Source organism: Oryza glaberrima, chromosome 11 (assembly GCF_000147395.1).
Source record: "Oryza glaberrima chromosome 11, OglaRS2, whole genome shotgun sequence".
Lineage (NCBI taxonomy): Eukaryota > Viridiplantae > Streptophyta > Magnoliopsida > Poales > Poaceae > Oryza > Oryza glaberrima.
In genome coordinates this window covers 26285799-26311099 of record NC_068336.1, presented here as the reverse complement: position 1 = coordinate 26311099, position 25301 = coordinate 26285799, and the positions used below count along the sequence as shown (strand labels likewise).

The 25301-nt window shown below is 43.5% G+C and overlaps 3 protein-coding genes, 1 long non-coding RNA gene and 2 pseudogenes across 6 annotated transcripts; 5 read left to right on the top strand and 1 right to left on the bottom strand.

Annotated features, from left to right (window-relative positions):
* The first annotated feature begins 176 nt into the window (after positions 1-176).
* On the top strand, positions 177-3560 carry LOC127755528 (very-long-chain aldehyde decarbonylase GL1-11). The gene is made up of 7 exons (XM_052281206.1): positions 177-449; positions 585-722; positions 2249-2394; positions 2473-2592; positions 2674-2886; positions 2973-3053; positions 3136-3560. Exons 1-7 carry the CDS (start codon positions 417-419, stop codon positions 3203-3205), a joined length of 801 nt encoding a protein of 266 aa, XP_052137166.1. The 5' UTR covers positions 177-416; the 3' UTR covers positions 3206-3560.
* A 748-nt stretch (positions 3561-4308) lies between these two features.
* Positions 4309-5086, top strand: LOC127755892 (uncharacterized; annotated as a pseudogene).
* A 3459-nt stretch (positions 5087-8545) lies between these two features.
* LOC127754058 (probable transcriptional regulator RABBIT EARS) lies at positions 8546-10310 on the top strand. The gene has a single exon (XM_052279520.1). The coding sequence runs from the start codon at positions 9117-9119 to the stop codon at positions 9852-9854; it is 738 nt and encodes a 245-aa protein (XP_052135480.1). The 5' UTR covers positions 8546-9116; the 3' UTR covers positions 9855-10310.
* Positions 10311-15430: 5120 nt separating this feature from the next.
* Positions 15431-22411, bottom strand: LOC127754301 (uncharacterized). The gene is made up of 3 exons (XR_008012801.1): positions 22301-22411; positions 15746-15794; positions 15431-15654 (listed from the first exon to the last, which is right to left on the bottom strand). It is a non-coding gene; the product is annotated as an uncharacterized LOC127754301 (long non-coding RNA).
* On the top strand, positions 18212-19625 carry LOC127754300 (ribulose bisphosphate carboxylase/oxygenase activase, chloroplastic-like; annotated as a pseudogene).
* LOC127754299 (ribulose bisphosphate carboxylase/oxygenase activase, chloroplastic) lies at positions 22057-25173 on the top strand. Of its 3 annotated transcripts, XR_008012800.1 has the most exons (7): positions 22057-22211; positions 22324-22622; positions 22736-22927; positions 23013-23485; positions 23578-23859; positions 24227-24311; positions 24909-25173. XR_008012800.1 is itself a non-coding variant. In XM_052279779.1 (6 exons), exons 1-6 carry the CDS (start codon positions 22176-22178, stop codon positions 25025-25027), a joined length of 1401 nt encoding a protein of 466 aa, XP_052135739.1. In that variant the 5' UTR covers positions 22057-22175; the 3' UTR covers positions 25028-25173. The 3 variants fall into 3 exon arrangements, 2 of the variants coding, with proteins under 2 accessions (XP_052135739.1, XP_052135740.1); XM_052279779.1 differs by lacking the exon at positions 24227-24311; XM_052279780.1 differs by lacking the exon at positions 24909-25173 and having other exon boundaries at positions 24227-24312.
* Positions 25174-25301: the final 128 nt, after the last annotated feature.

Below are 25301 nucleotides of genomic sequence, written 5' to 3'. Positions count from 1 at the left end.
GGGGCACTGGCTGGCAGGGGGGAGTATTGTCTTGTGTTCATTTGATTGTATATTGTACTAGTGCTACTACTACGTGGAGAGCAGAGCACTAGCAGAGTGTGAGAAAGATAAACAAGGAAGGCAGATGTGGACGGAGGGGGGAGGGAGGGAGAGGGGCAAGTGTGATTGATGCACAAACAAACAGCTCAAGTTGAGGCCAGGTGGACGTGCAGCCACGCAAGACAAGACAAGCAAAGCAAAGCACGAGAGGAGAGGAGAGGAGAGGAGAGGAGCGAGGGCGAGGAGGACACGACGCACCGCACGGATCATTCATTCATTCTCTCCTCCTCCGTTCCTGACTCCACCACTCACATTCATTCCCTTCTCCTCTCCTCCCTCCCTCCCCCGCCCCTCTGCTCCCCTCGCCGGCGAGCCCAATGGCGGCGTCCGCCCTCGACTCCGCCTGGGAGGTACGCTACCCCCCAACCCAACCCAACCCTTTCTTCTACTTTTCGATTTGCTCTTCTCATCATAGATTAGATTATATACGATATGATACATGGATAGATAGATCTCTCATCTCCTCCTGTCAACAATGCGCGCAGGGCCTCACCGGCAGCTTCACCGAGTTCCAGCTCGCCACCGTCGTCACCTTCCTCCTCCACGAGACCGTCTTCTTCCTCTCCGGCCTCCCCTCCCTCCTCTTCGAGCGCTTCGGCCTCTTCGCCAAGTACAAGATCCAGGTCCCCTTCCCCTCTTTCTCCCATCCATTCTTTCCTATCTCGTCTCCTACTACACCCCACCCCAACATAGCATCTCCAGTACCTACGGTTTTTTTTTTCTTTTTGCACAATTATTATTATGGAGGACCTACCAACCAGATCAAACCCACTGGAATTGTCTCTTTTTTTTTTTTACAAAATCACCCCCAACCAACATGGAAAGGTGGATCACGGAACCAAAAATAATTTATGATTTCTTTTCCAGTTGTATGAGTGTCTTAATTCCACTTCAGGGAGCCTTCTGGTTTCTGCTATGCCAACGCCACGCTGATCAATATGCCTCGCAACAAGTCAAACTCACTGTGCGCAGAAAACGAAATTAAGTATCACCTTTGTGTGTGTGTGTGTGTGTGTGTGTGTGTGTGTGTCTTAGCATCTCCAAAAAAAAAGTCAAAAGGCCCCTTGAACGCTTCAGTGACTATGGGATGGGATGGTTTTAACTGTTGCTTAATTTCACTCTAGTTCCAAACTACCAAAAACCTCGTATGTGAAATGCTTCGGCAATAAATGTTTTGAGGATTAAGCTCTACAGCTTTGTCAGGATAAACAGATGACTTTGTTTGCACTGATCAGAGTGGAATACTACTTTTCTGAAATATTTTTTTTAATAAACGAACATAGTGAAATATTTGAAATGCAGTATTGAATCTATCTGGCAAAACTAGATCTTTGTTGTGTTCCTTATGCGTATTCCCCCAAAAAAAGATCTATGTTGTGTAGGCTAGGTACCATATTATTACTTGAACTATCACCCATCATTTATAGGAAACTCTTCTTGCACTTTTAAGTACCATATAAATGCCCTACCTATTAGGCTACTACATATCTTGAAAATTCTCATTCACAGGGAAAGTAATTACCGAGAACATTGTCGATAAATATCCTTGCTCGAAGATATATGATGTTGACTTGTATACTCTGCACCTTAGTTTTATATTTTCTCTGAACAAGAAGTCAAAAATTGTGAAAACAAGTTGCTTCCGGATACCACCAAGTCATCAAGAAATACTCAACCTCCGTGTGCATGTTTCAAGGCAGATCTGTTTGCTGTCGCTAAATGCTTCTAGGTTGTACTTTGTTTCACCACAAATCAGTTTTAAAGTAAAGCATGCTTGTGATTGCTCTTGTTCCCAGTTTACCGTGCTCGACTTACAAGTCATATCAGTACGATTTGAGCTGTTGGTGCCATGCCACTTTGTTGATCCCAAAATCAAATTAAGAACAATATGAGAAGTCTCTCCTGTCCATTTATGGTTCTCCTGATGAAACTAACATGCATTGCCTTTTTTTTAATTAAAAAAAAAGAGAGTATGCTCTTGTTCTGTCCCTACTTTCTATTTCACTCATTGCTCCCCTCTGTGCCTTTTCTTTTTGGGGGCCTTCTGTGACAACAGTTAAACTGTTGAACACTGTGAAACTCAGCAGAGATTTATACTTGCTTGCTGCCATATCTGGTCTCATAAAAAAAATTGTGTGGATCTTTGCAGAAGAAGAGCAATACCCCTTCTTACCAGAATAGATGTGTGCTGCGTCTCATTCTGTACCATGTCTGTGTGAACTTGCCTGTAATGGTTTTATCCTACCCTGCCTTCAAATTCATGGGCCTGAGGAGCTCTCTTCCTCTGCCACACTGGTATTCAAGTTTCAATCTTTAAACCAGGGTAGCACTTCATTTATTGCAATGTTTAACATTCCACCTATGTTGATGCAGGACGGTTATTGTTTCTCAAGTTCTTTTTTACTTTGTACTCGAGGATTTTATATTTTATTGGGGACATAGGGCACTGCACACCAAATGGCTATACAAGCATGTTCACAGCGTTCACCATGAGTACGTAATGCTACATCTTGGCCTCATACTTTTACATTTTGTTATTGTTCCAGTTCTTTTAAATAACAATTTCCTGGGCAGATATGCTACACCCTTTGGCTTGACTTCAGAATATGCCCACCCTGCTGAAATTTTGTTCCTTGGGTTCGCCACAATTGTTGGTCCGGCCCTCACTGGTCCGCACTTGTTCACTCTATGGCTGTGGATGGTGTTGAGGGTATTGGAGACAGTTGAAGCTCACAGTGGATACCATTTCCCATGGAGCCCATCAAATTTCTTGCCACTGTATGGAGGGTAAGTAATCTAGATATTGTAAGTGTGATATAAAATGGTATGGGGACTCTATTGGTGTCCTGAATGCCGTCTTTTCCTATGACCAGCTCCGACTTTCATGACTATCATCACCGTGTGCTCTACACCAAATCAGGAAACTACGCCTCTACTTTTGTTTACATGGACTGGTGAGAAATCATTGACTTTGCTATGTGTAATCATGCATGTTTACCTGACTCTTTACATGAGGAGCCTTCCTGTTTGTGATAGGCTGTTTGGTACGGACAAGGATTACCGCAATGCCAAGGCTATCGAGGAGAAAGACGGGAAGCATTTGTAAATTGTGGGGGCTACTCTCTTTCTCTTTGTCCAAATCATCGAAACAAGGGTTTGACATCTCGCAGTGGTGATAGCATTGTGTTCATGGGAGGAAATAGGTGTCCTAGCCACAGGTATCTATCTCCTGAGATGATCCTACAGTTTAGATTTTCTCTCCCCAAATTCACTATACTATCATCATGAGACCTTTGTGTTTCTGGAGGCCACCATGATGTAATTTGTCATAAGCTTAATTTGATGCGTGCTATTTTGTGGTTTGCTTGGACGGGGGTACATGCCATGACAGAATTGAACTATTCGAATCAGAAAGTTGTCAGATTAGTGAGTTAACGTTGAGATGAGGTTTACTGGTTAAAGTGCTGCGTGTTACTTTGGTGCTTTTGTTGGTTTTATCATCTTTTTCTCGTTCTTATCGATCTCGAAGTCGAAGTTTGTTTGTTTGTTTGTTTGTTTGTTTATATTTTATAACTGCTGGCTTTATGTATACTGCGTAGCCTGATGAAGGGTTAATTAATAGCAGTCAAGTTTACGTGTCAATTGGACACAGTGTTAGCATTACCCTGGCGCGTCGATCAGACCAAGGAATTGGGCGCTGTGACCGGCTTACGGCCATGCCATGCCTCTATCCGAACCGAACAACTCCCGCCTCGGCCAGGAATGGGTGTGTTTGGTTGGGCTGTGACTTTTAAAAAAGCAGCTGTCGACTGTGATTTTTTTGAAAAGTAGCTTTGAAAAGGTAGCTGTGAGGATTTTTTTGAAAATTAGCTTTGAAAAAGTAGTTGTGAGAAAGACAAAAGCTCGTTTGGTTACACAGGTGGTTTTTGAAAAGTTTCTCTCCTGACGAGTAGTCCCCACATGTCATGTACATAGCATCTTCTCCATCTTCTTCTCCATCCTCCCCCTGACGAGCATGCTGGCGGCTGACGACGACGACCTCGCACGCGCGACCGGCTAGCTCGGCTAGAGGAGGAGCGGCGGCGGCGGCTCGGCGAGGAGGTAGAGGCACACGCGGGCGGCGGCGGCGGAGGCAGTCGCGGGCGGCAAGGCTGAGGCCACCGCGCACGCGTGCTCGCCATTGCTGGAGCTCCACCATGGCCACCTCCCATGCCCGCCGATGACGACCGAACAACGACGACTTTGCACGTGTGGGCAGCTCGGCTGGAGAAGCGGCGGGGGCGGGGGACGGTGTCCGTGCAGCACGTGGCGAAGGCGTCGTCAGACAAGCTCATGCGGAAGTTCACCGACCCGGACGCGCACGCCAAGCAGATCACGCTGCCGCGCCGTAGCCTCGCGCTGGGGCGGAAGCAGTCGTCCAGCAGGGTGGCATTGGGGCTCTCCGCGAGGGATTTGGAGCTGGGAGCGGAGCTCGTGGTGCCCAAGCGGAGGCGGAGCATCGGCGGGTCCACCTAGTGGAAGGCCGGGCTGCTGCTGCCGATGACCACAGCCTCTGCCCGCAAGGGAGATCCGCCGCGAGCACCTCCCATGCCCGCCAACGACGACCGAACGACGACGACTTTGCACGCGCGGGTAGCTTGGCTGGAGAAGCGGCGGCGGCGGCGGCGGGGCGAGGAGGAGAGGCGGCGGCGGCGAGGAGGGGCGGCGGCGACGGCAACGGGGAGGAGGAGAGCCGGCGGTGGCGTGGTCTGTTTGGTGACGGCGAAGTGAGGAGGATGAGGAGCGACGCGATTGGAGAAAAAGAACGAACCGTTTTTTGGTAATGGCAGAGCTGGGTAATTTTTTTTCCCAAAAGCAGGTGAAAGCGGGGGGGGGGGAGGGGTAGAGGTGCTTTTGATTTGTAGTAGACCAAAAACTGGCTTTGGGCAAAAGTAGCTGTAGCATTTGGGCCCTTTGGTTAGCTTTTGCAAAAGTAAAAGCTGATTGAAAAGCCCAACCAAACACACCCTCAATTGCTCCGAGCCAAGCCCGGCCGCCGCCACCCTTCACGCTCACTCTGAGCCTTGCCACCACTAGGAATAAGTAGGGGTGCAAACGGGCTAGCCCGAACCCAGCTTGCGCCTCCCTCCATATTAAAATATACTTCTTTCGTCGTATAATATAGTAACTTAGTACCAGATGGAGTATTTTTAAAGCACAATAAATCTGTCCAGATTCATTGTACTATGAAATGCCCCCTTTAGTTTTAGGTTGCTTTATTAAGTAGTTACTTCTACTTACTAGCAGGGTATAAAAAATATGCGGCTATCACGGTTATCACGTATAGTAACCTTCTCCATTTTTTTCATGTTAATCGCAAGGTTGTCATGGTAACCGTACGGTTACTACGTTAACAGTTGAAACCGTGGGATGAAGGTAATCTCACCCAAAACGGTTTGAGAACCCTGCATACTAGTAGTGGAGTAGTGCAGTGGTGGTGCAAGATGAGATGTCCACCCGTCTGCCCGATGCGTGAGATGCTGTATGTGGAGGCAGGCAGCTGCTTTGATCCAGAGCAAAGCACATGAGAACAATCTTAATTTTAGTGTGCAGCAGCTTTCAGTCAGAGTACTGAGAACATGAGACAAGAGCACAAGAATCTTTGCCTGCCTGCCTGTGCCTGCCCAGCCAGCACTAATACCCAACCAACAGTGACCCCTCCTTCCCTGTGCTGTGCACATTGCACAGAGAAAATTAAAGATCCTACTACTATCTCACAGATCATTGATCATATACTGTAGTATCTATCAGGAGGGCCAGTTAACAGTTGCGCTGCCACTGCCAGCCAACCCTTTCATCTCATCTATCTATATATTCGAAATGCATGCATGTGTATCTACAGTTGCAGCTAGCCTTTGGCCCTCCCTGGACAAATTAACCTTTTGTTTTTGTGAATTTAACCTGTCCTTTTCGTTTTCTTGATCAGTGCTGCCATGCTGCCTGCAAGCATGGAGCAAAACAGATTTACAGTGCAATACTGTGATGAGTCGCTATTATACAGTCAGATCAGATCGATGACAGACTATGCCAATTTATGAAATACCAACTTATATTATCTGTGACAATGAAAGCAAATAATGTGCACTGCCATTAAGTACAACCGAAGAAATCCAACAATGTGAATCAACCGATCACTAGAGATTATCTAGCTATGCTCAGTAAATTAAAGAAATAAGATATCGGAACGCGGATGTGGAAAAGCGGTGAGAAAACAAGACAAAATGAATCAGGCTAAGCAAGCAACAAGACAAACGCATCTCACAAGCATCAACTTTTTATGGCTCTAGCGACTACTCGCTAGTAGTCGACTAAATAGTGGAGTTAACTATAATCAGGTGGAGGCCAGAGTGTAGGACAGTGAGAAGAAAACATACCAGCTGCTAGCTAGATGTCATGCTAATTAACACACTACCAAATCGATCTACAATTCTGATTCCGTGTGGTTCTGATCTTGTCCATCTCAAGAACGCCACTTCTTGCTTTAATTTAACTATTTAGGTGCCTTGTTCAAATGAAGAACTCATGTCGCGATGTGTAATCGATTTGGCGTCCCTTCCTGCAGCCAACAATATATAGTGCTGCTACCTGCTAGCTAGCATCTGGGGCATGACTTGCTAGATATCTAGACGGATTAAATGTGTAAATGTTCAGATTGATAGATAGGAGTAGTAGTGTAGATTGAGAGGTCAACTGCAACATGAAAAATAATTAGCTAAATTAATCCACGCAGCTAGCTAGCTACTCCCTCCATCCCATTTTAAGTGCAACTATAAGTTTCCGTGCCCAACTTTAATCGCTCGTCTTATTTAATTTTTTTTATAATTAGTATTTTTATTGCTATGAGATGATAAAACATGAATAATACTTTATATGTGACTTATGTTTTTAAATTTTTTTAAAAATTTTTTAAATAAGACGGATAGTCAAAAAGTCGTGCATGGAAAATCATGTCTGCACTTAAAATAGAACGGAGGGAGTAGCTTGAACCATCACTCAAATTAATTAAAGGCAGATTTACCCCTCGAGTAATTAAACTCCAACAAGACTCATAGAAACATTCATACAAAAACATTTATATGTATTACATGAACTTAGGGTTTATTAAGTACTAACTTTCTCTGATTCATATTATAAAATGTTTTAAGTTTTAAATAGTTTCATGTATGGACCCATGTATGTGTTTTATATTTGTCTAAATTCATATGGATATTAGTAAATCTAAACGATGGATGAAAAGGCCAAAACATCCCGTTGTCGTTTGGGTATTTAACTGAGAAAAAAATTTCACGAATAATTTTGAACTTCACTCACCGAATAGCTGACGTGCACCTAAATCCATTGGTATTGTATAGAGAACTCTTTTAAGTCCTCGAGAGATGTCCCTTCAATATTTGTTCAAAAATACCATCCAAAAAAGTTATTAATTTTTCTTAAAAAAATGACAACGTTCATACAATATACATATATACCACTCTGAAAAATTTAACTCTAAACTCAACTTACATTGAGAAACACACACAAAAAAGACGACAAATCTAACGTATAAACAGTACCGACACTGTGTGTAGATTGAATTTGAACTTTGGTGGAAACAGATGTCACACTATACTCTACAATTGTCAAATTTTATCAAAATTTTTCATAACCATTTATATTAGAGAAAACGATACACACAAAACATTCTCTCAAGTGATTAAAATCCTCTTTTTGGCGACATGTACCTCTCATTAGCTCATCGATGATGCTGTATAATCGGGTGGGAGCACCTCGGATGCCTTTGCCTATTGAACTGTCAACAACATCTAGCTATCAGTGTTTATTCTCTTTCAGTGGACTCTTCTTCGAACTGAATTATTACCTGAAAAGATTTTAGAAGAAAAACTATTACCGGCATTTCAATGAAAACATGTACATATATGCATATGCAAGAGAATCAATTTAGAATTCCAGATTCGATGGAGACACACTACCACCTCGATAGATTAGGATGACTAGCTAGCTAGCTAGGATTGCCTTGAATGAATTGCAGAGACACATCAATGACCAGTTAGTTAAGATCGACCAACAAATATATAATTTAAAAACATGATTTTGCCGGACAACGCATTCTCCAATTATATATATGCTCCTGGATTTTACATTTTGTCCAATAAAAAAACATCTTAATTACACCACTGGTGTGAGAGAAAATTAATTTGCTTCCCTCTATACATATATAATAGCAAATTAAATAATGAATTAAGCTACATATTTTTTCCTCTGAAATTAATAAACCCAAGAAGGAAACGAATGAATAAATTAAAGAGGAGCTAGCAGGCCACATGTGCACAGTGCAGTAACCAATATATACCTAAAGAACAAAACCTGATCGAGGAGAAGACATGTCATCCAATCATACACTGTACGCGCACACACACATGAGACATATATACACCGATCTGATCTGATCCAATCCTTGCTTAATTCTTCTCCGGCTGGCCGGCCTCTCCTATAGCTTAGCTTAGCTTGCGAGACTTCGTTCCACTAGTCTTCTCCTAATTTCTTCCTCCTGCAAATATGCGTAGTCTTCTGTCATCGTCGACCGTCAAGTGTGTCTCTCGCTGCACACGGAGATGCATGCACCTCTTGATTGATTGCTCGGTCGACTGATTGCTTCTTACACACCGCAACTCGCTCTAATTAGTTGGTTTAGCCTGTTTGGATTTGTAGTATTAGAATCGTCACATCCAATATGTACTAGATTTATTTATTTTGAGACGAGCTAGAGCCGCTTGATTATTGTCGATCGGTACTAGCTAGTGCTACTTAGTAAGCCGGCTAGTGGAGTACTCAATCTCTGCTACTACTCGGCTAGCAGCTGGCTGCTGCTGCAGCAGTAGAACATCAAGAGAGGAGGTTAATTAGCTAGTACGTAGTACCTTGGCTGCTTTAATGAACTCGATCGATCCACAGCTAGCTAGCATAGCAGAGCAGCAGTAATGGAGGAGCAAAGAGGCGAGGAGGAGTGGGTGATGTGGGGATCGGCAGGGAGAAGACGAATCATCAGGCAATCGGCGTCGTGGGAGGAGCAGGCGTTCGCGCGCGATGCGGCGGCCAACGCCAACCTCGGCGGCTGCGTGTGGCCGCCGCGCTTCTACACGTGCAGCTTCTGCCAGCGCGAGTTCCGGTCGGCGCAGGCGCTCGGCGGCCACATGAACGTGCACCGCCGCGACCGGGCTCGTCTCCGACAGAGGCAGACCTCCTCCTCCTCCTCCCCCAGCCACCAAGAAGAAGAAGCTGAAGCACCCCAAGATCAGCAAGCTGGCCCTTACTACACCTCTTTCTCTAAACCTAGCACCACCTCCACCGATAATACTACTTGCAGTAACGACATACTACTGCTAGCAAGAGATCAAGAAACCATCAAGAAGAGGGTACCGAGACAGCAAGTACAAGTAGTTGCAGATCAGGACGAGGACGAACCGGCCGGGAGAAGGTACAAGAGGAGGAGGCTTGGTTTGGTGGATCAGCTGCCGTCGTCATGTGAAGGAGGAGATCATCATCATCAGGTACTGATCATCACACCAACAACAGCCGCCGCAAGCCCTAGCTCTATAATTGCTTCTGCTTCTGCCCTTGTGGTTGGGGATCAGCAGCATCAACAAGCAGGATCAGTACTAGATCTAGAGCTTAGGCTTGGGACTAGTACTCCTCCTAAAGCTGTTGTGCACGCTTAATTAATCTGCATGAAATTGATTGACAAGTACCCCAGTGTGGATCACTCTAGTCTCTCCGTATATATATATAGGTCTTGTTAGCTGGCTTCTTCATTTAATTTCTTAGTTTTTCTTCCCCTTGTGACTTCTCTTGGATCAATTCGTTTCTTAATTAGTTTGCAAGGCCCAGCATGCTTACATCTCTCTCTCTCTCCCTCCTTCCAAATGCGTGCAGTGCATATAAATATATGTATGCCAGTGTTGTAGAAGAATTAAGCTTGATATTAGTGTATTGATTACATTCTCTTCTGAAGAATTGTATCCAGTCGATTCGATCATATCGGTATTAGGATTTTGTATTGTATTGTATGTGTTTGTATACAACTTCTATGGTCAAATTTGATCGATCTCTTTTTACCATGCATTTTAATTTCTTCCTAGTATTATTTATATTGTTCCCGTTCCCTCCATATATACTTAAAAGCTGATCTGCAGTTCTGAACCTTAGCTCAATGTGTCGATTACTATCAGTTCAGGCTAGACTAGAAATTTTACATGATTAATTAGGAGTATCAATTACCTAGATTCAAGCAATATGATTGATCATATCCAGCCCTATTCCTACACCGTGAAAGTTGAAATTCTAAATTAGATCCTTAAAATAATTATATATATATATATATATATATATATATATATATATATATATATATATATATATATATATATATATATATAAAGGTTATAGGACAATCTGTTATGTCCAACTGTGTGCATCTTTATTAATCTTACATATTAGTATAGCTTAACAAAGACTAGCTAGAAGCTGATCGACAGTACGTATAGCTAGCTAGCTAGCTAGTGAGGACGACGAACTGACGAAGTGATCATATCTGTTCTTTGTCTTTTGCGTGCACTTCCGATCCTAATTAAAAGCGCGCATCCATGCATCGTTCAAAGTTGGGGCACTGCATATTGCCGATGACATTCTGATTCCTCTTGTATATAGAGTATATTATACGGATTAAGATTTTTTTTTTGAAAAGAAGGCAAAAGTTTTGCCTCGTGTATATACTGATAGAGCAGGGGCAAAAGATAGGTACATGGCTTCTAAATAGGTAGGAACCCACAAAAAGAGAGTCTTAGGTAATTTTTCCCGAAACAGTGAACCCCCTAAGGTAGACAACCCCCGCTTTTGCCTATGCAGCTGCCACTCTTTTATTTTGGCGAAGATTATGACATGTGGGGTGGCGACATGTTGAAAGATACTGACATTGCACTCGCACCAAATTTCCCAAGCGATGAAGGTCAGAAGAGGCTTGAGCATCTTCACCGGGTTATGAGGTGTATGCAGGAGGTGGTATACCACTCCTCCACTGAGGCATAGTCATCCCAAGATTGTTAGTTCAAATTCAAGTCTGTCCACCACTGAATCACTACCCAGATTCGGCAGGAGAGTCTATAACGTGCAAAGAGGTGCAATGCCATTTCCTGTGTGGTGTAGTAGAGGGGCATATTTGCTGATTTGTCCAACTTTTTTTAGCCTGTCTGCTGTCTAGACTCTGCTTTGTATGACCAGCCATGTGAAGAACTTGCACTTCGGCGATGCCCATCATTTCCATATTGTCTCATTGAAAGTTGACCTTGCCGCCCCCAGGAATAGGAGCTGGTAAGCTGATTTTGCCTTGTATTCCCTGTTTGTGGTGAGTTTCCAGACGATGTTGTCGCGTTGTTGCCCTAGCTAGCAGGAGAGCATTGCATATCAAGGTCCAAAGCTCGACGTATCAGCGAAGATGCTCTCTCGTCGTGATATGGTACAATTGGATGTCTCTCTGACCCACTTGTTGGAGAGGAGGGCCTCACAGACAGATCTATTCTTGCTTATGGAGGCTGTGTAGATTGCCGGCGCAATCAATGCGAGTGCTCTAGAAGCCTGTTGTCTTCCCATCGCCTATGGTTATGGTGGTCGCTACGCTACCGCGAACAGCTCTCTGTCCAAGTGATCACCTGACACTAGGGTGCCAGCCCAAGGTCTTATTCGAACCACAGATATCAATCTGAGGGCTCCTAGCCCTCCTAGCTCATTCGGCTTGCATACTTTTTTCCAATTAACTTTGCATTTTTCTCCCAAGATATCATCCCCTCCTGCCCACAGAAATTAATTTGCGTCTTGTTTTGTCTATAGCGTTCAGGATCCCCTTCAAAAGCTTCAGGACCGTCATGTGGTAGATGGGTTATGCAAAGAGGACTGACTTTATAAGAGCCGTTCTTCCAGCCACCATCATCATCTTTCCTTGCCATACCACATTAAGATTATACATATGTACATATTTTCATACGAAAAATATACACATTTTAGTTAGAAATTCTGTAATCAACAAATGATTTTCTTGTGTGTGTGTGTCTTTGCTTGCCTGCATGGCTGCAGAGAGAGAGAGAGAGAGAGAGAACTGAGGAGAGGGGGCAACTGTAAGGTAGGAACAACAACAAACTGGCCTTGCATGCTGGCATTGCTCTTAATTTGGGCATTTGGCTCTAGCTACAGAGGATGATCGATGAATTCCAAAAGTTCAGAGGATGCATGCGTTTGCATATGGTGTTTCTCTCGATTTGCATAGTAATATACGGCCAGCAGTACGTACTAGCTAGGATAGATGTGTACTACTTATATATATATGATATATATATGTCCCATTAGTAATCCACACATGGTTTGCATTTGCTGGATCGATGGGTGCTGTCCTCCATTGGAATAATTCAAATCAAGACGCCCTGCTAGGGCCTCCTGCTGCCTCAATGCATGGATTATTCGATCTCCCATGAACTGGCACTGCATGCATGCCCTACAGCTAGCTAGCTAGCTCCAAGACTCCTGACTGCTGCTAATTTATTGGCCTGCACATTGCTACTCCGGCCGTATTTAGTTGTTTTAGCAAAAAATAAAAACTTTTGACGTATACGGACACGCATTTGAAGTATTAAATGTAGACTAATAACAAAATAAATTACATATTTCGCCTATAAACTGCGAGACGAATATATTAAGCCTAGTTAATTCATCATTAGCAAATGTTTACTGTAGCACCACCTTGTTCATGGCGTAATTAGGCTCAAAAGATTCGTCTCGCAATTTACATGTAAACTGTGCAATTGGTTTTTTATCCACATTTAAGGCTCCATGCATGTGTCCAAACATTTGATGTGACGGAAAAGTTGGAGGTTTGAAGAAAACTAAACACAGCCTCCCTCCATACTATTATAAGTGTAGCCATAAGTTTTCGTGTCCAACGTTAACGTTTGACCGTCTATCTTATTTGAAAAATTTATAAAAAAATTTGAGAAGCTAAGTCACACATAAAGTACTATTCATATTTTATCATCTAATAAAAATAAAAATACTAATCATAAAAATATTTCAAATATGACATATGGTCAAAGTTGGGCACTAAAATCCATAATTACGCTTATTATGGGACGGAGAGAGTACTACATAACACCACATAGAGACTGGCATCATAGGTACCGGCTCACTTAAAACCAGTACCTATGAGACATTTTCTATCCCCCTTCCCTCCCAAGTGGCGCCTCAAATAAAACTGCCACCTATAACACCTTATTATTACCGGTTAATTTATTAAAACATGGCACCTATATGTGAGTCATCAGTACCAATTCTCTAAAAACCGATGCTAGAAGCTAAGTCATCTGTACTGGTTTTCTTAAAAAAACCGACACCTATGGATAAGTCGAGTCAACTGGATGAGCGCGTAGAGGATGCCATTGATGAAAATATCTACGAACCTCTCTTTTACTATTCGATTGGCTCCTCTCCAACTCATGTTCTCCCTCCCCCTCTCTTGCCACCTCTGCTTCCTGTGGACTTGCCGCTCAAGCCGCCTCTGCTTCCGCCTCCTCTTTGCTGCTCTCCCCTACTCAAACGACAAGGATTAATTGGAATCGAAGACATCAACCCTTTTTGGCCAACACAGCCATCTATCCCCTCTCCATCGGATCCCGCCAATGCCACCAACGAGCTTTCTCCACCAGATCTGCACCAATGCCACCAACGTGCTTCTCCACCGAATCCCCGTTGTGCCCTTCCACATCCGCCAATGACTCTTCTTCTCTCTGTTTGGCGGATCTAGTTGCGGCTCGAGCCTATGAGGCCCACACTGGCGTGGGGAAAGGTGCGGTCGGCGATTAGCTTCGATCAGTCGCCTCGCCTCCTCCTTGGGAGCTCACTACCTTCCAGATCCTGCCACCACAAGGTTGGCATCAGCTAGATCCGGCCACCACCGTCTCAGTGGTGGCAAGATCCATCTAGGGTAGGGTGGGGTAGGGGGAGGGGGCCACAATGGCAGCAAATCGACGCATTGGCGAGAAAAGGCGATCGACGACGCACTTTACCACGGCAAGTGGCGGTGGATGTGTTCGTTGTTGTCCTTCCATATTTGTGTTCTTGGATGCTAACATGTGCATGTTTGATTCTATAATTTTGTTCTTTGATGTTCTTAGAAACCTTTCAATTCAAGATTATGTGAAAGCTATCCTTTGATCTTCTTCACTTGCACAAATCTTGAAACAAATCTAGCGGTTCAAAATTATGTGAAAGTTACATACAAGTTATATTGTACTTACATGCAAGTTACAGTGTAATTACGCATGCAATTAAGTTATAGTGTAATTACACTATGATTATATTATAATTACATATGTTAAATTTTTAGGAGAAAATTTATCAACAAATATTTTGTAGATAATGAAATAAAATTATATCGTGGCCTTTGTTCAAAAGAGTTACAGCCAATTATTATAATCTAGCACTATGTAAGAAAATTGCAAATGAAATTGTGCATGGGCACGCGATAAAAGTAAAGGAGCTGCAAGCTTCCATGGATTGATGGATATGGGCCCTTGGCCGGCTTTTGTGGATCGTCGGATCGCATCCATCGGGAGGTGGAGCAGTAGCCACGTATATACACATACATACGCGCCACAAAATATATACAACGACGATAGTTATTAATCGGATGGATTATTTCCTGAGCGTGTTTAGTGTGTGTGGTTCATGAGGCACCTCCAATCTCATCCACACCAACGACGTGCGTACGGACAGCTTAATTGGTTCATCCATCCGATCCATCCCAATCGGCCGCATCTAGCTGGCAAGCTAGCAGCCAATCACTACCAGACTTTGCATTCAGCCTATAGGAGCAAAACCGTCAGGAAAATTGGTTTTACCGTCAGAAAAAATATTCCTGTAGGTGCCCCGTCAGAAATTGCCGACAGAAAAATTACCATGGAAAAATTCAATTGTTCTGTCGGTTTCCCGACAGAATAATAATTTCTGACGGCCTTTTCCTGTGGGTGGAACACAGAAAAAAACTGAGACGCCGGGTTTGAGAGAACATAGTTCTGACGAGTGCACCGTTAGAAAAATTGGCTTTCCAAGGCAAAAAAAAAAAAGAAGAGAGAATGCTATGCACATGCACTTCAGATTAATACACAAGTAAATTGATTTGGATATTGCACTCATGATTAGATCCATACATAATTATTTACATCAATCAAATATTCATAGTACAATTGTGCATAGATACATCAACTTCAGTGAGATATACATATCAAAGTTTCAACTTTGTGTCAATCTTGTTTACAAACACTAAGAAAATAGCCACCCAGTGGTAAAGGAAGTGCAAGTCTCCATCTATGTTACAATTTATAAAGATACACTTATAAAGATTCATATTTTATCTTTCAAGATAAAATTATCCACCAAACATTGTACGAAAATTCTGATTGATCAACACCTTTCAATCAGCTGCAAGCAAAAAGGCAACAGGTGTTGAATGATGTGCAACAAAAATAATAACTTGCAAGATATGCACTAAGATGTGGCACTTAATCTGTACCTAAGACTTCGTTGAAATTTGGCGTTCTTCTGTAGTTTTGGAATGGACTCTGCAAGATGGACAAATTGAATATGCAAATCAGCTATACAAAGAATCAGTTTAGGTCATGCACATTGGTTAGTTATATTTAGCAACACATTCAGGCAGATCACTTTACTGTAACTGATGAAGCTTTGTCTCATGACATTTAAATATAAAACAGGGAAGTTTTTTTGAGTAGCAAGGGACTCTAATGTGGGATAGGTCTTCACAAAATGGCTTGAGAGAGGAAAATTAGATGGTCCTGATATAAGTTGAAACAAGAAACAAATTATTTAGATGTAAAATGGACATTATACACTAGACTAATCCAAGAAAATTAAGTTTCTATTATGGACTAAGTTACATAATGTAGACTAATATGGGAATCAACTTTTCTTGCTTAATATCCGGGAATCAGGGCTGTCTCAGGGCTCTGAAAAAAAAGAGTAAGGTGAATAAAATATCATTCTACTTATACTTTTAATTGATTAACTAATTCAAAAAAGGGCACCTAAAGTCATCAGAACATCTCTGTATTTCGTAATTGGCACCTAAAGGTAATTGGCAACAATATTAGTAGACAGATGGTTTGCTACCCGAAGCAAAATAATATATTGCAAGTCAATTACCGGTCTTGAAGTCTAATTGTCTAGACTATCCAGATCAAGACAAATATCCAGATCAACTATACGGTGATCATTTACTCCAAATCAAGACAAATATCCAGATCTACTCTTGGTAATCACGTACTACAAATCCTTGCAAAATAATCCGGAGAGCAAACCAACCAGCTGTTGGACGAGGAGGCTTGCTGGGGACAGACTGCCGTAGATCCGCTCGCCTCGAGGCTAGACCTGGCGCCGCCGGAGACGGGAGCCACCGGATCTGGAACACCCAGCCTCGGGATGGCTGGATCCGTGACCATCGAGAATGGGGCATATGGATCTGAAGACCCTGAACTTGGGTTGGCTGGCACCGCCGGGGAAGAGATGGCTCATCGATGGCACAAGGCGGCGGCGTGGTCTCCATTCGTCAAAGCACCGGCGCCGGCGCTGGATCTACTCGCGAGTGGCGATGAGGACTGCAGAAGGAGGAGAGGGGTGGTGGCGGCGGCTTGAGGGATTGGGACGCGAGGGATGAAAAACTAGGTTTTCTTGTGTGGGCTGCTGGACTTCTATACGATGGATTTAGGCCCACCTATCAGTGGTAATTTTCTATGAGTCCTAGCACAACCGACAGAACTATAGCGATGTTCTGTGGGTTGGCTGCAAAACGCACAGAAAATATCACGGCCCACAGGATAGCTCTAAAGTCTGGTAGTGAATATAGTATAGCTACTTGGGCTTACAGAATTTGCGTCTAAGGGTGTGTTTAGTTCCAAAGTTTTTTTCCAAACTTCCAACTTTCCATCACATCAAACCTTTCATATACACACAACTTTTCAGTCACATCGTCTCCAATTTCAACCAAATTCTAAACTTTTGTTGGAAGTAAACACAGCATTGGTGATCAATTTAACTAGTACTCGTAATAAATCAATGAAGGGAATATGCAGGCACGGTCTGGAAGAGTCGGGCACACACTCGATCGCTTGGACACTAGCAAAGCTGCAATCGTTCGCCTTGCATTGCCAGTAGCTATAAATCTCGCTCCATCAGCAAGCCAGCTCTCATCAACCGGGTGTCCCTGATCGAGCTGAGCTGAGCTGAGCTAGCTTAATTGCACAATTTAATTTCTTCTTGCACCTAGCTCATTCGTCGATCACTCACTCAGTTAGTACCTAGCTAGCAAGCAAGATCGGTAACGCAGCTAGCTAGTTAGTACAACTGCAAGAAGCTAATTAAAATACTATCTTGTGCATACATACATACATACATACCCACCAGCTGATCGATGGCAGCGACATCGACGACGATGGCTTCTGCTTTCTCCTCCACTGTCGGAGCCCCGGTACGTACGCTAGCTCGTCTCCTGCTGTTAGCTAGCTAGCCTCTAATAATATTCCTACACGACAAGGTTAATTTCCTACGTATGCACAGTAGTATCTGTCAAAATCGGCCGATATAAATTAGTACTCGTAGGAGACTGGCAAATGAAAACGAGGCTGGCAAATGGATGAGAGATACCTGTTGCTGCTATATAATTCTGTAGGAGTCTGAATATTTTGCAATTAAGCAAGTTATATAACTCTCCCGCCAATTTTACCATTTATTTTGTCGCGCCAACTTTACAATTTAAAAATTTGTATTTGTTGAGAAAATAACAATTTTGTTAAATTCATATAATAAAGTTTTAGGTATTGTCAGAAAGATAGAAAAGCATATCATGATTTGAAGCAAGCAACAAGAAATTTAAAGATAGAAAGGAAAAACTAGAGGAGACCCGTTAACGTTGCAATGAGAGATCTGTAGTAAGAAACAGAGGAGTGTCCTGTTGAAAGTTTAAAAGCATGCAGAAGCTGACATGTTGTGGCTTGGCAGGGAAGCGGGTTGGTGGTGAAGAATTGGCTGAGGACGGCGGGGTACAGCCACCATGGAGGCAGGTCCAGGTGCAGGTGCAGGAAGATCATGGCGATGGCGGGCGGCAGCAGCAAGGAGGTTGACGAGGAGAAGCAGACAGAGCAGGATCGGTGGAAGGGACTCGCGTACGACATCTCCGACGACCAGCAGGACAGCACCAGGGGGAAGGGCCTCGTCGACTCCCTGTTCCAGGCTCCCATGGGTGATGGCACCCACGAGGCACGAGTACCTCAGCCAGGGTCTCAGAACGTACGTAATTAAGCACATTCAATAATGCTTGAAATATAATGCTGCGTTGCATGCACATTTTGATTAATTAATTAATTAATTGCTGCAGGTACAACCTGGACAACACCATATGGACACATCTCCAAGAACTTGATGAAGCTGCCCAACATCCTGGGCATCTGGGGAGGCAAGGGCCAGGGCAAGTCGTTCCAGTGTGAGCTCGTCTTCGCCAAGATGGGGATCAAGTGAGAGTAGGAAGTACAACTGCATTGCATGCTGCGTGTGTTGTAATAGTAGTACAACTGCATGCATGCAGCCCCATCATGATGAGCGCCGGAGAGCCCGCGAAGCTGATCCGGCAGCGGTACCGCGAGGCGGCGGACATGATCAACAAGGGGAAGATGTGCGTGCTGTTCATCAACGACCTGGACGCGGGGCGGCACGACGCAGTACACGGTGAACAACCAGATGGTGAACGCGACGCTGATGAACATCGCGGACAACCCCACCAACGTGCAGCTCCCAGGGATGTACAACCCCCGTGTCCCCATCATCGTCACCGGCAACGACTTCTCCACGCTGTACGCGCCGCTCATCCGCGACGGGCGCATGGACAAGTTCTACTGGGCTCCCACCCGCGAGGACCGCATTGGCGTGTGCAGGGGCATCTTCCGCAGCGACAAGGTCCCCGACGAGGACATCATCAAGATGGTGGACGCGTTCCCATCGACTTCTTCGGGGCGCTGCGGGCGCGGGTGTACGGCGACGAGGTGCGGCGGTGGGTGGCGGAGATCGGGGTGGAGAACATCGGCAGGAGGCTGGTGAACTCCGCCGGATCGAGTTGGAGCAGCCCAAGATGACGATCGACAAGCTGATGGAGTACGGGCCGGCACATGCTGGTGAGGGAGCAGGAGAACGTCAAGAGGGTGCGGCTCGCCGATAAGTACCTCAGCGAGGCGGCGCTCGGAGACGCCAACCACGACTCCGGCGAGTTCTATGGCAAGGCCGCGCAGCAGTCGCCCGTCCCCGTGCCGGCGGGATGCACCGACCAACGCGCCGCCAACTACGACCCTACCGCCAGGAGCGACGACGGCAGCTGCGTCTACAACTGAACTCAATCCATCACCAATTCACCACCAGCTTCTTAATTTTGCACTTGTATGTATATATATATATATATATATATATATATATATATATATATATATATATATATGGACACCTATTTCCTACTACCGGAGTAGTTACTCCCTCCTCTTAATGAGTCAGGTTATGATCCAATAACCGGTCCTTAGCTTGGTTATTTTATTTAAATAATTAACTAAATTGTTTATTTGTTGAAATTATTTATTATTCGTTAGTTGCATGCAAACGAACTTAGTTAGTTGACATTAACATGCTAGCAAAAGAAACATGCAAGCGATATACTAATTTTAGTTAGTTGATGTTAGTTGATGGTGATATCTTCTGCTCGTTTTTAATTAGCTAGTTTAAGTAGTATGTATTCAAAAAGGTTTGTATCCCACGAAAATACCGAACGGCACCTAAACTCTGAATTAGTGAGCTGGATAAGGTGGAAGTAGTTACTCCCGGTAGTAGCATATAATTTTCATATATATATATATATATATATATATATATATATATATATATATATATATATATATATATATATATATATATATATGAACACCATCGATATGCTTCCTTGTACTTCGCACCCTATATAGCCTGTACCCTTAACAAAGAGGAACGTTTAATTTGTCACTACTGCACCCAAATTAACTAGTATTATTTAAATTAATCGTATGAGAATTTTTAAAGTATAGTACATACTAAAATTTTACGCTACAAATTTTAATACCTCGAAGTATGTGATATATGGTGAAATTACACTTGTCATATACTAATACATTATTAGTATTTGCACATAATCCAATCGTTTGTCACATAGTTCATTAATTATCCACCAGTGTACTAGCAGTACTGTGTGCATATGCAACGATACGTACGATCTCTGGATACTGTGGATGTGCCATCATATCGCTGATTGATATATACACATGCTGACTATATATGGGGATATCCCCCAGTTCTTTACATGTCATTCAAATGATTATAAAAAAATTGAAAAAAATTGAGAAGGTCTATTAACATGTGATATAACACTCCACAAATATACAAGTTCAAGTTCAAGTTCAACTTCTACAAATTGTAACGAAAAATACAAATTAAACCACAGCTAGTTAATGTATATTCAGAGTCAAATTTGTTTTTTTCGTTGCGAGATGTCGAAGTTGAATTTTTATTTGCATGTTTATAGAGTAATATATCACATGTTAATATATCTTCTCAATTTTTTTCATAACCACTTGAGTGACATGCAAACAACGAGGGAATATTTCCTCGAGGGATCCAAATCCACTTCCCTATATATGGATGTATTCTCAACTTGCGGGTTGCATTTGTTACTACAGATGCATGCTATATCAAAGTTCCTGTGCTATTCATCATGTTGCACGATAACAATTAGCGTATCACTGTAATGATGCACAAGTTGGGGAATGTTATCCAATTCCAATATGTGCGCTAGTACTTGCCTAGTGAGATGACTGTTATTTTCCAATGTACTGGAGACTCGACCTTACAAGTGTCGTTACCAATCACTTGCCTCCATCTCAAACGTCTTAGTAGGGACAAGCTAGCTAGGAGAAATTTCACATGACTTGCATAAAAGATTACTACTGACATGACATGAGCAAACAATTAATTTTCAAAAGTTACGAAAAGCAATATAGAGGCTTAGGAGGAACGAAAGCTATGAACCACAAATAAATTCATCTTAAGGCACTGCTGCAGATTTAGCTGCCTCCGATTGATGCTTCACCAAAAAACAATATCAGCAGCAGTGCAAAATTAGAATTTTTGTATTTTTGTGGTAACGGAACCCATCAAAGGGGAAAAAACGTACAATGCTTATGTTGTATGTTAAGAGAAGTTTGTGTGGTGCCAAATGACAGTCCTAGCCTGATGGTTATCGAGAAAGCAGAATATGTGCAGGTAGCAGAGCAAAATATTTGTGGTAGTCCAACTAGAATACAATTTGCATGCCATGCCTCATCCAAGAAGCCGGGCAACGAGAGGCAGCAAAAGGCTTTTCTGTGGTGATGCAAAATGAAGAGGTTATGTAGTAGCTGAGCTGATGAAGCAACTGGTCGCTAGCTGCCGGCCGGGAGACGAATGTGAGGCAAGGAAAGAAAAGAAAAAACAGAGAGAAAGAGTTGATCAGAAATGGGTGAATTCTGTGGTGAGGAAAGGTCAAGGAACTGAAGCCAAGAGATCCTTCCAACCTACACTAATACAATATACTCCTAACTCGCTCACAGACTCCGATCCAGGTCCAAGTCATGCTATGCTGTGGATCGGCCGGCCGAGATTGCGCCACGTGTGCAGAACCCAATCTTCAGCGTGTGGCCTGTGGAGGATCTGGAAGCTGATCCACAGGGAGGAGTGTGTGCCTCTCACAGCCTCCAACTTCCATGGCGACGTCCAATTCTATTGTATTATTTAAGGCCTACCGCAGCTCGGCCTCTACACTTTGAGCAGCAGCGGCCGGCCATCATCAGTGATCCTCTACAATCATCGACTTTCAGCAAATTAAGATGGCTGCTGCCTTCTCCTCCACCGTTGGAGCTCCGGTACACATACATACGCAGCTAGCTAGCTAGCTTGATAAGTACATGTTTTTGCTGCAAATTAAATGAGGAGGATATGTAATAGTACTTACTTGCGAGATTAATGGATGTGCAGGCGTCCACTCCGACCAACTTCCTGGGGAAGAAGCTGAAGAAGCAGGTGACATCGGCGGTGAACTACCATGGCAAGAGCTCCAACATCAACAGGTTCAAGGTGATGGCCAAGGAGCTGGACGAGGGCAAGCAGACCGACCAGGACAGGTGGAAGGGTCTCGCCTACGACATCTCCGATGACCAGCAGGACATCACCAGGGGGAAGGGTTTCGTCGACTCCCTTTTCCAGGCTCCCACGGGTGATGGCACCCACGAGGCCGTCCTCAGCTCCTACGAGTACCTCAGCCAGGGTCTCAGAACGTACGTACTAAATCTAATTTGTACACCACACCAATCGATTTTATTCATCATATTCATATATATGCTGAATTGAATCGAATTGACTGACTGGATATATGCATACATACCTCCAGGTACGACTTCGACAACACCATGGGAGGCTTCTACATCGCCCCTGCTTTCATGGACAAGCTCGTCGTCCACATCTCCAAGAACTTCATGACCCTCCCCAACATCAAGGTCCCACTCATCCTGGGTATCTGGGGAGGCAAGGGTCAGGGAAAATCCTTCCAGTGTGAGCTCGTCTTCGCCAAGATGGGGATCAAGTTAGTATGAACTTTCGAATTAATTAGTAGTATGTATGTACTTGCTTGCTGCTAATTGACTTACAACGTACGTACGTACTTACAGCCCCATCATGATGAGCGCCGGAGAGCTGGAGAGCGGCAACGCCGGAGAGCCGGCGAAGCTGATCAGGCAGCGGTACCGTGAGGCGGCAGACATCATCAAGAAGGGGAAGATGTGCTGCCTCTTCATCAACGATCTGGACGCGGGTGCAGGTCGCATGGGAGGCACCACCCAGTACACGGTGAACAACCAGATGGTGAACGCCACCCTGATGAACATCGCCGACAACCCAACCAACGTGCAGCTCCCCGGGATGTACAACAAGGAGGACAACCCCCGTGTCCCCATCATCGTCACCGGCAACGACTTCTCCACGCTGTACGCGCCGCTCATCCGTGACGGGCGTATGGAGAAGTTCTACTGGGCTCCCACCCGCGACGACCGTGTCGGCGTCTGCAAGGGTATCTTCCGCACCGACAACGTCCCCGACGAGGACATCGTCAAGATCGTCGACAGCTTCCCAGGCCAATCCATCGGTACATCCATCTGCAACCAAAAATGCTATCAATGACCAAATTAATTAAAATTAAAGGAAACTGAAACTGAATGATCGAATTGCTGCATGCAGATTTCTTCGGCGCTCTTCGTGCCCGTGTTTACGACGACGAGGTGCGCAAGTGGGTGTCGGACACGGGTGTGGAGAACATTGGCAAGAGGCTGGTGAACTCGAGGGAGGGCCCACCGGAGTTCGAGCAGCCCAAGATGACGATCGAAAAGCTCATGGAGTACGGATACATGCTTGTGAAGGAGCAGGAGAACGTCAAGCGTGTGCAGCTGGCTGAGCAGTACTTGAGCGAGGCTGCTCTTGGTGACGCTAACTCCGACGCCATGAAGACTGGTTCCTTCTACGGTTAGATCCAACACCCTCCCACTACTTTACACCATCATCATATATGATATATCTCTCTCCATCACTATATATATATATATATATATATATATATATATATATTATGAAAGAAACAAAAATAGCTTCCTCTAAATTAATTATGACCAGCTAACCAGCTAAAACGCACAAATTAAGATTTGTTATACATGTTATTCTATCTATAGCGCAGGGGCGGAGCCACGTGTCGAGCAGCTTAATTAGGCTTGAGCTCCACACGTGGCAAGAAAATTATAAGGGCCGGAAAAGCATAAATTTCTTGTTACAATTTGTTATACTAAATGATTGAGCCCTATGCATGACAAAATTCTACCTCCGCCCCTGTCTATAGGTTCTGCGCCATCCAGCTGAATAAAAGATCTCTAGCTATTCGCATCCCATCGATGCATCGTAGGCGGCCTGCATAGGAGGAGGAGGTGATTTAACCCCTTAACTCTTCACTATTCCATTTTGTAATTCCTGTATATTCAGTCCTTCAGCATACATGCATGTATGAAGACATATCCGGTGAAAACAATCTATGTGTTAGGAACCAATGAAAATCATACAAAAAAGTTTTGTAAATTCATGAAAATACTACTAGAGATATATAGCGCAGATATGAAATATATTCTTACCAAATTTCAAGTTCAAACTCAACTTTATTTGTGAGAATTTTTGTTTCTCTTAAATGAAGTTAAGTTTGGACTTAAATTTGGTAACAATGTATTTCATATCTACACCTCTCTCTAGTAATTTTTTCATGAATTTATAAAATTTTTAGATATAATTTTCACTAGTTTCCAACACTAAGCTCGTTTTCAAAGGATATTTCCCTTATATATATATATATATATATATATATATATATATATATATATATATATATATATATATATATATATATATATATATTATATTCTACTATATCTTGTCTGCATTTTCTCAAACATATAATACTATACTCCTATGTTATGTACTATATAGATCGATAGGTTGCTGATTAAAGTTAGTACTTGGATAATTTGGATCAGGGCAAGGAGCACAGCAAGCAGGTAACCTGCCTGTGCCGGAAGGTTGCACCGACCCTGTTGCCAAGAACTTCGACCCAACGGCAAGGAGCGACGACGGCAGCTGCCTTTACACCTTTTAAGCAGGCCGGCTTGACGCTTGCTATTAATTATTTCTCCTTTTTATGTTTTCTCTTTGTTCTGTGTATCAGATCACGCCCAAGCCATAGCTGGGCATGACAAGTTTTTGTTAATAATAATATAATATAAAGATATGGGCTATACTATACATGAGTATATTTCATTTGGGTATCATTTGTCAATTTCTGTGTCCATCCAGTGTTTTCTTAGAACAATACTGTAAGACGGTTTACTGTCAGCCAAAATGCTAAATTAAGCAATGGGAACAATACGGTT

Coding starts and splice junctions, on each gene's coding strand:
- LOC127755528 (XM_052281206.1), top strand. CDS start 417: ATGGCGGCGTCCGCCCTCGACTCCGCCTGGGAG. Junction 450..584: donor CCCTCGACTCCGCCTGGGAG/GTACGCTACCCC, acceptor CAATGCGCGCAG/GGCCTCACCGGCAGCTTCAC. Junction 3,054..3,135: donor ACTTTTGTTTACATGGACTG/GTGAGAAATCAT, acceptor TGTTTGTGATAG/GCTGTTTGGTACGGACAAGG.
- LOC127754299 (XM_052279779.1), top strand. CDS start 22,176: ATGGCTGCTGCCTTCTCCTCCACCGTTGGAGCTCCG. Junction 22,212..22,323: donor CCTCCACCGTTGGAGCTCCG/GTACACATACAT, acceptor ATGGATGTGCAG/GCGTCCACTCCGACCAACTT. Junction 23,860..24,908: donor GAAGACTGGTTCCTTCTACG/GTTAGATCCAAC, acceptor AATTTGGATCAG/GGCAAGGAGCACAGCAAGCA.
- LOC127754058 (XM_052279520.1), top strand. CDS start 9,117: ATGGAGGAGCAAAGAGGCGAGGAGGAGTGGGTGATGTGGGGATCGGCA.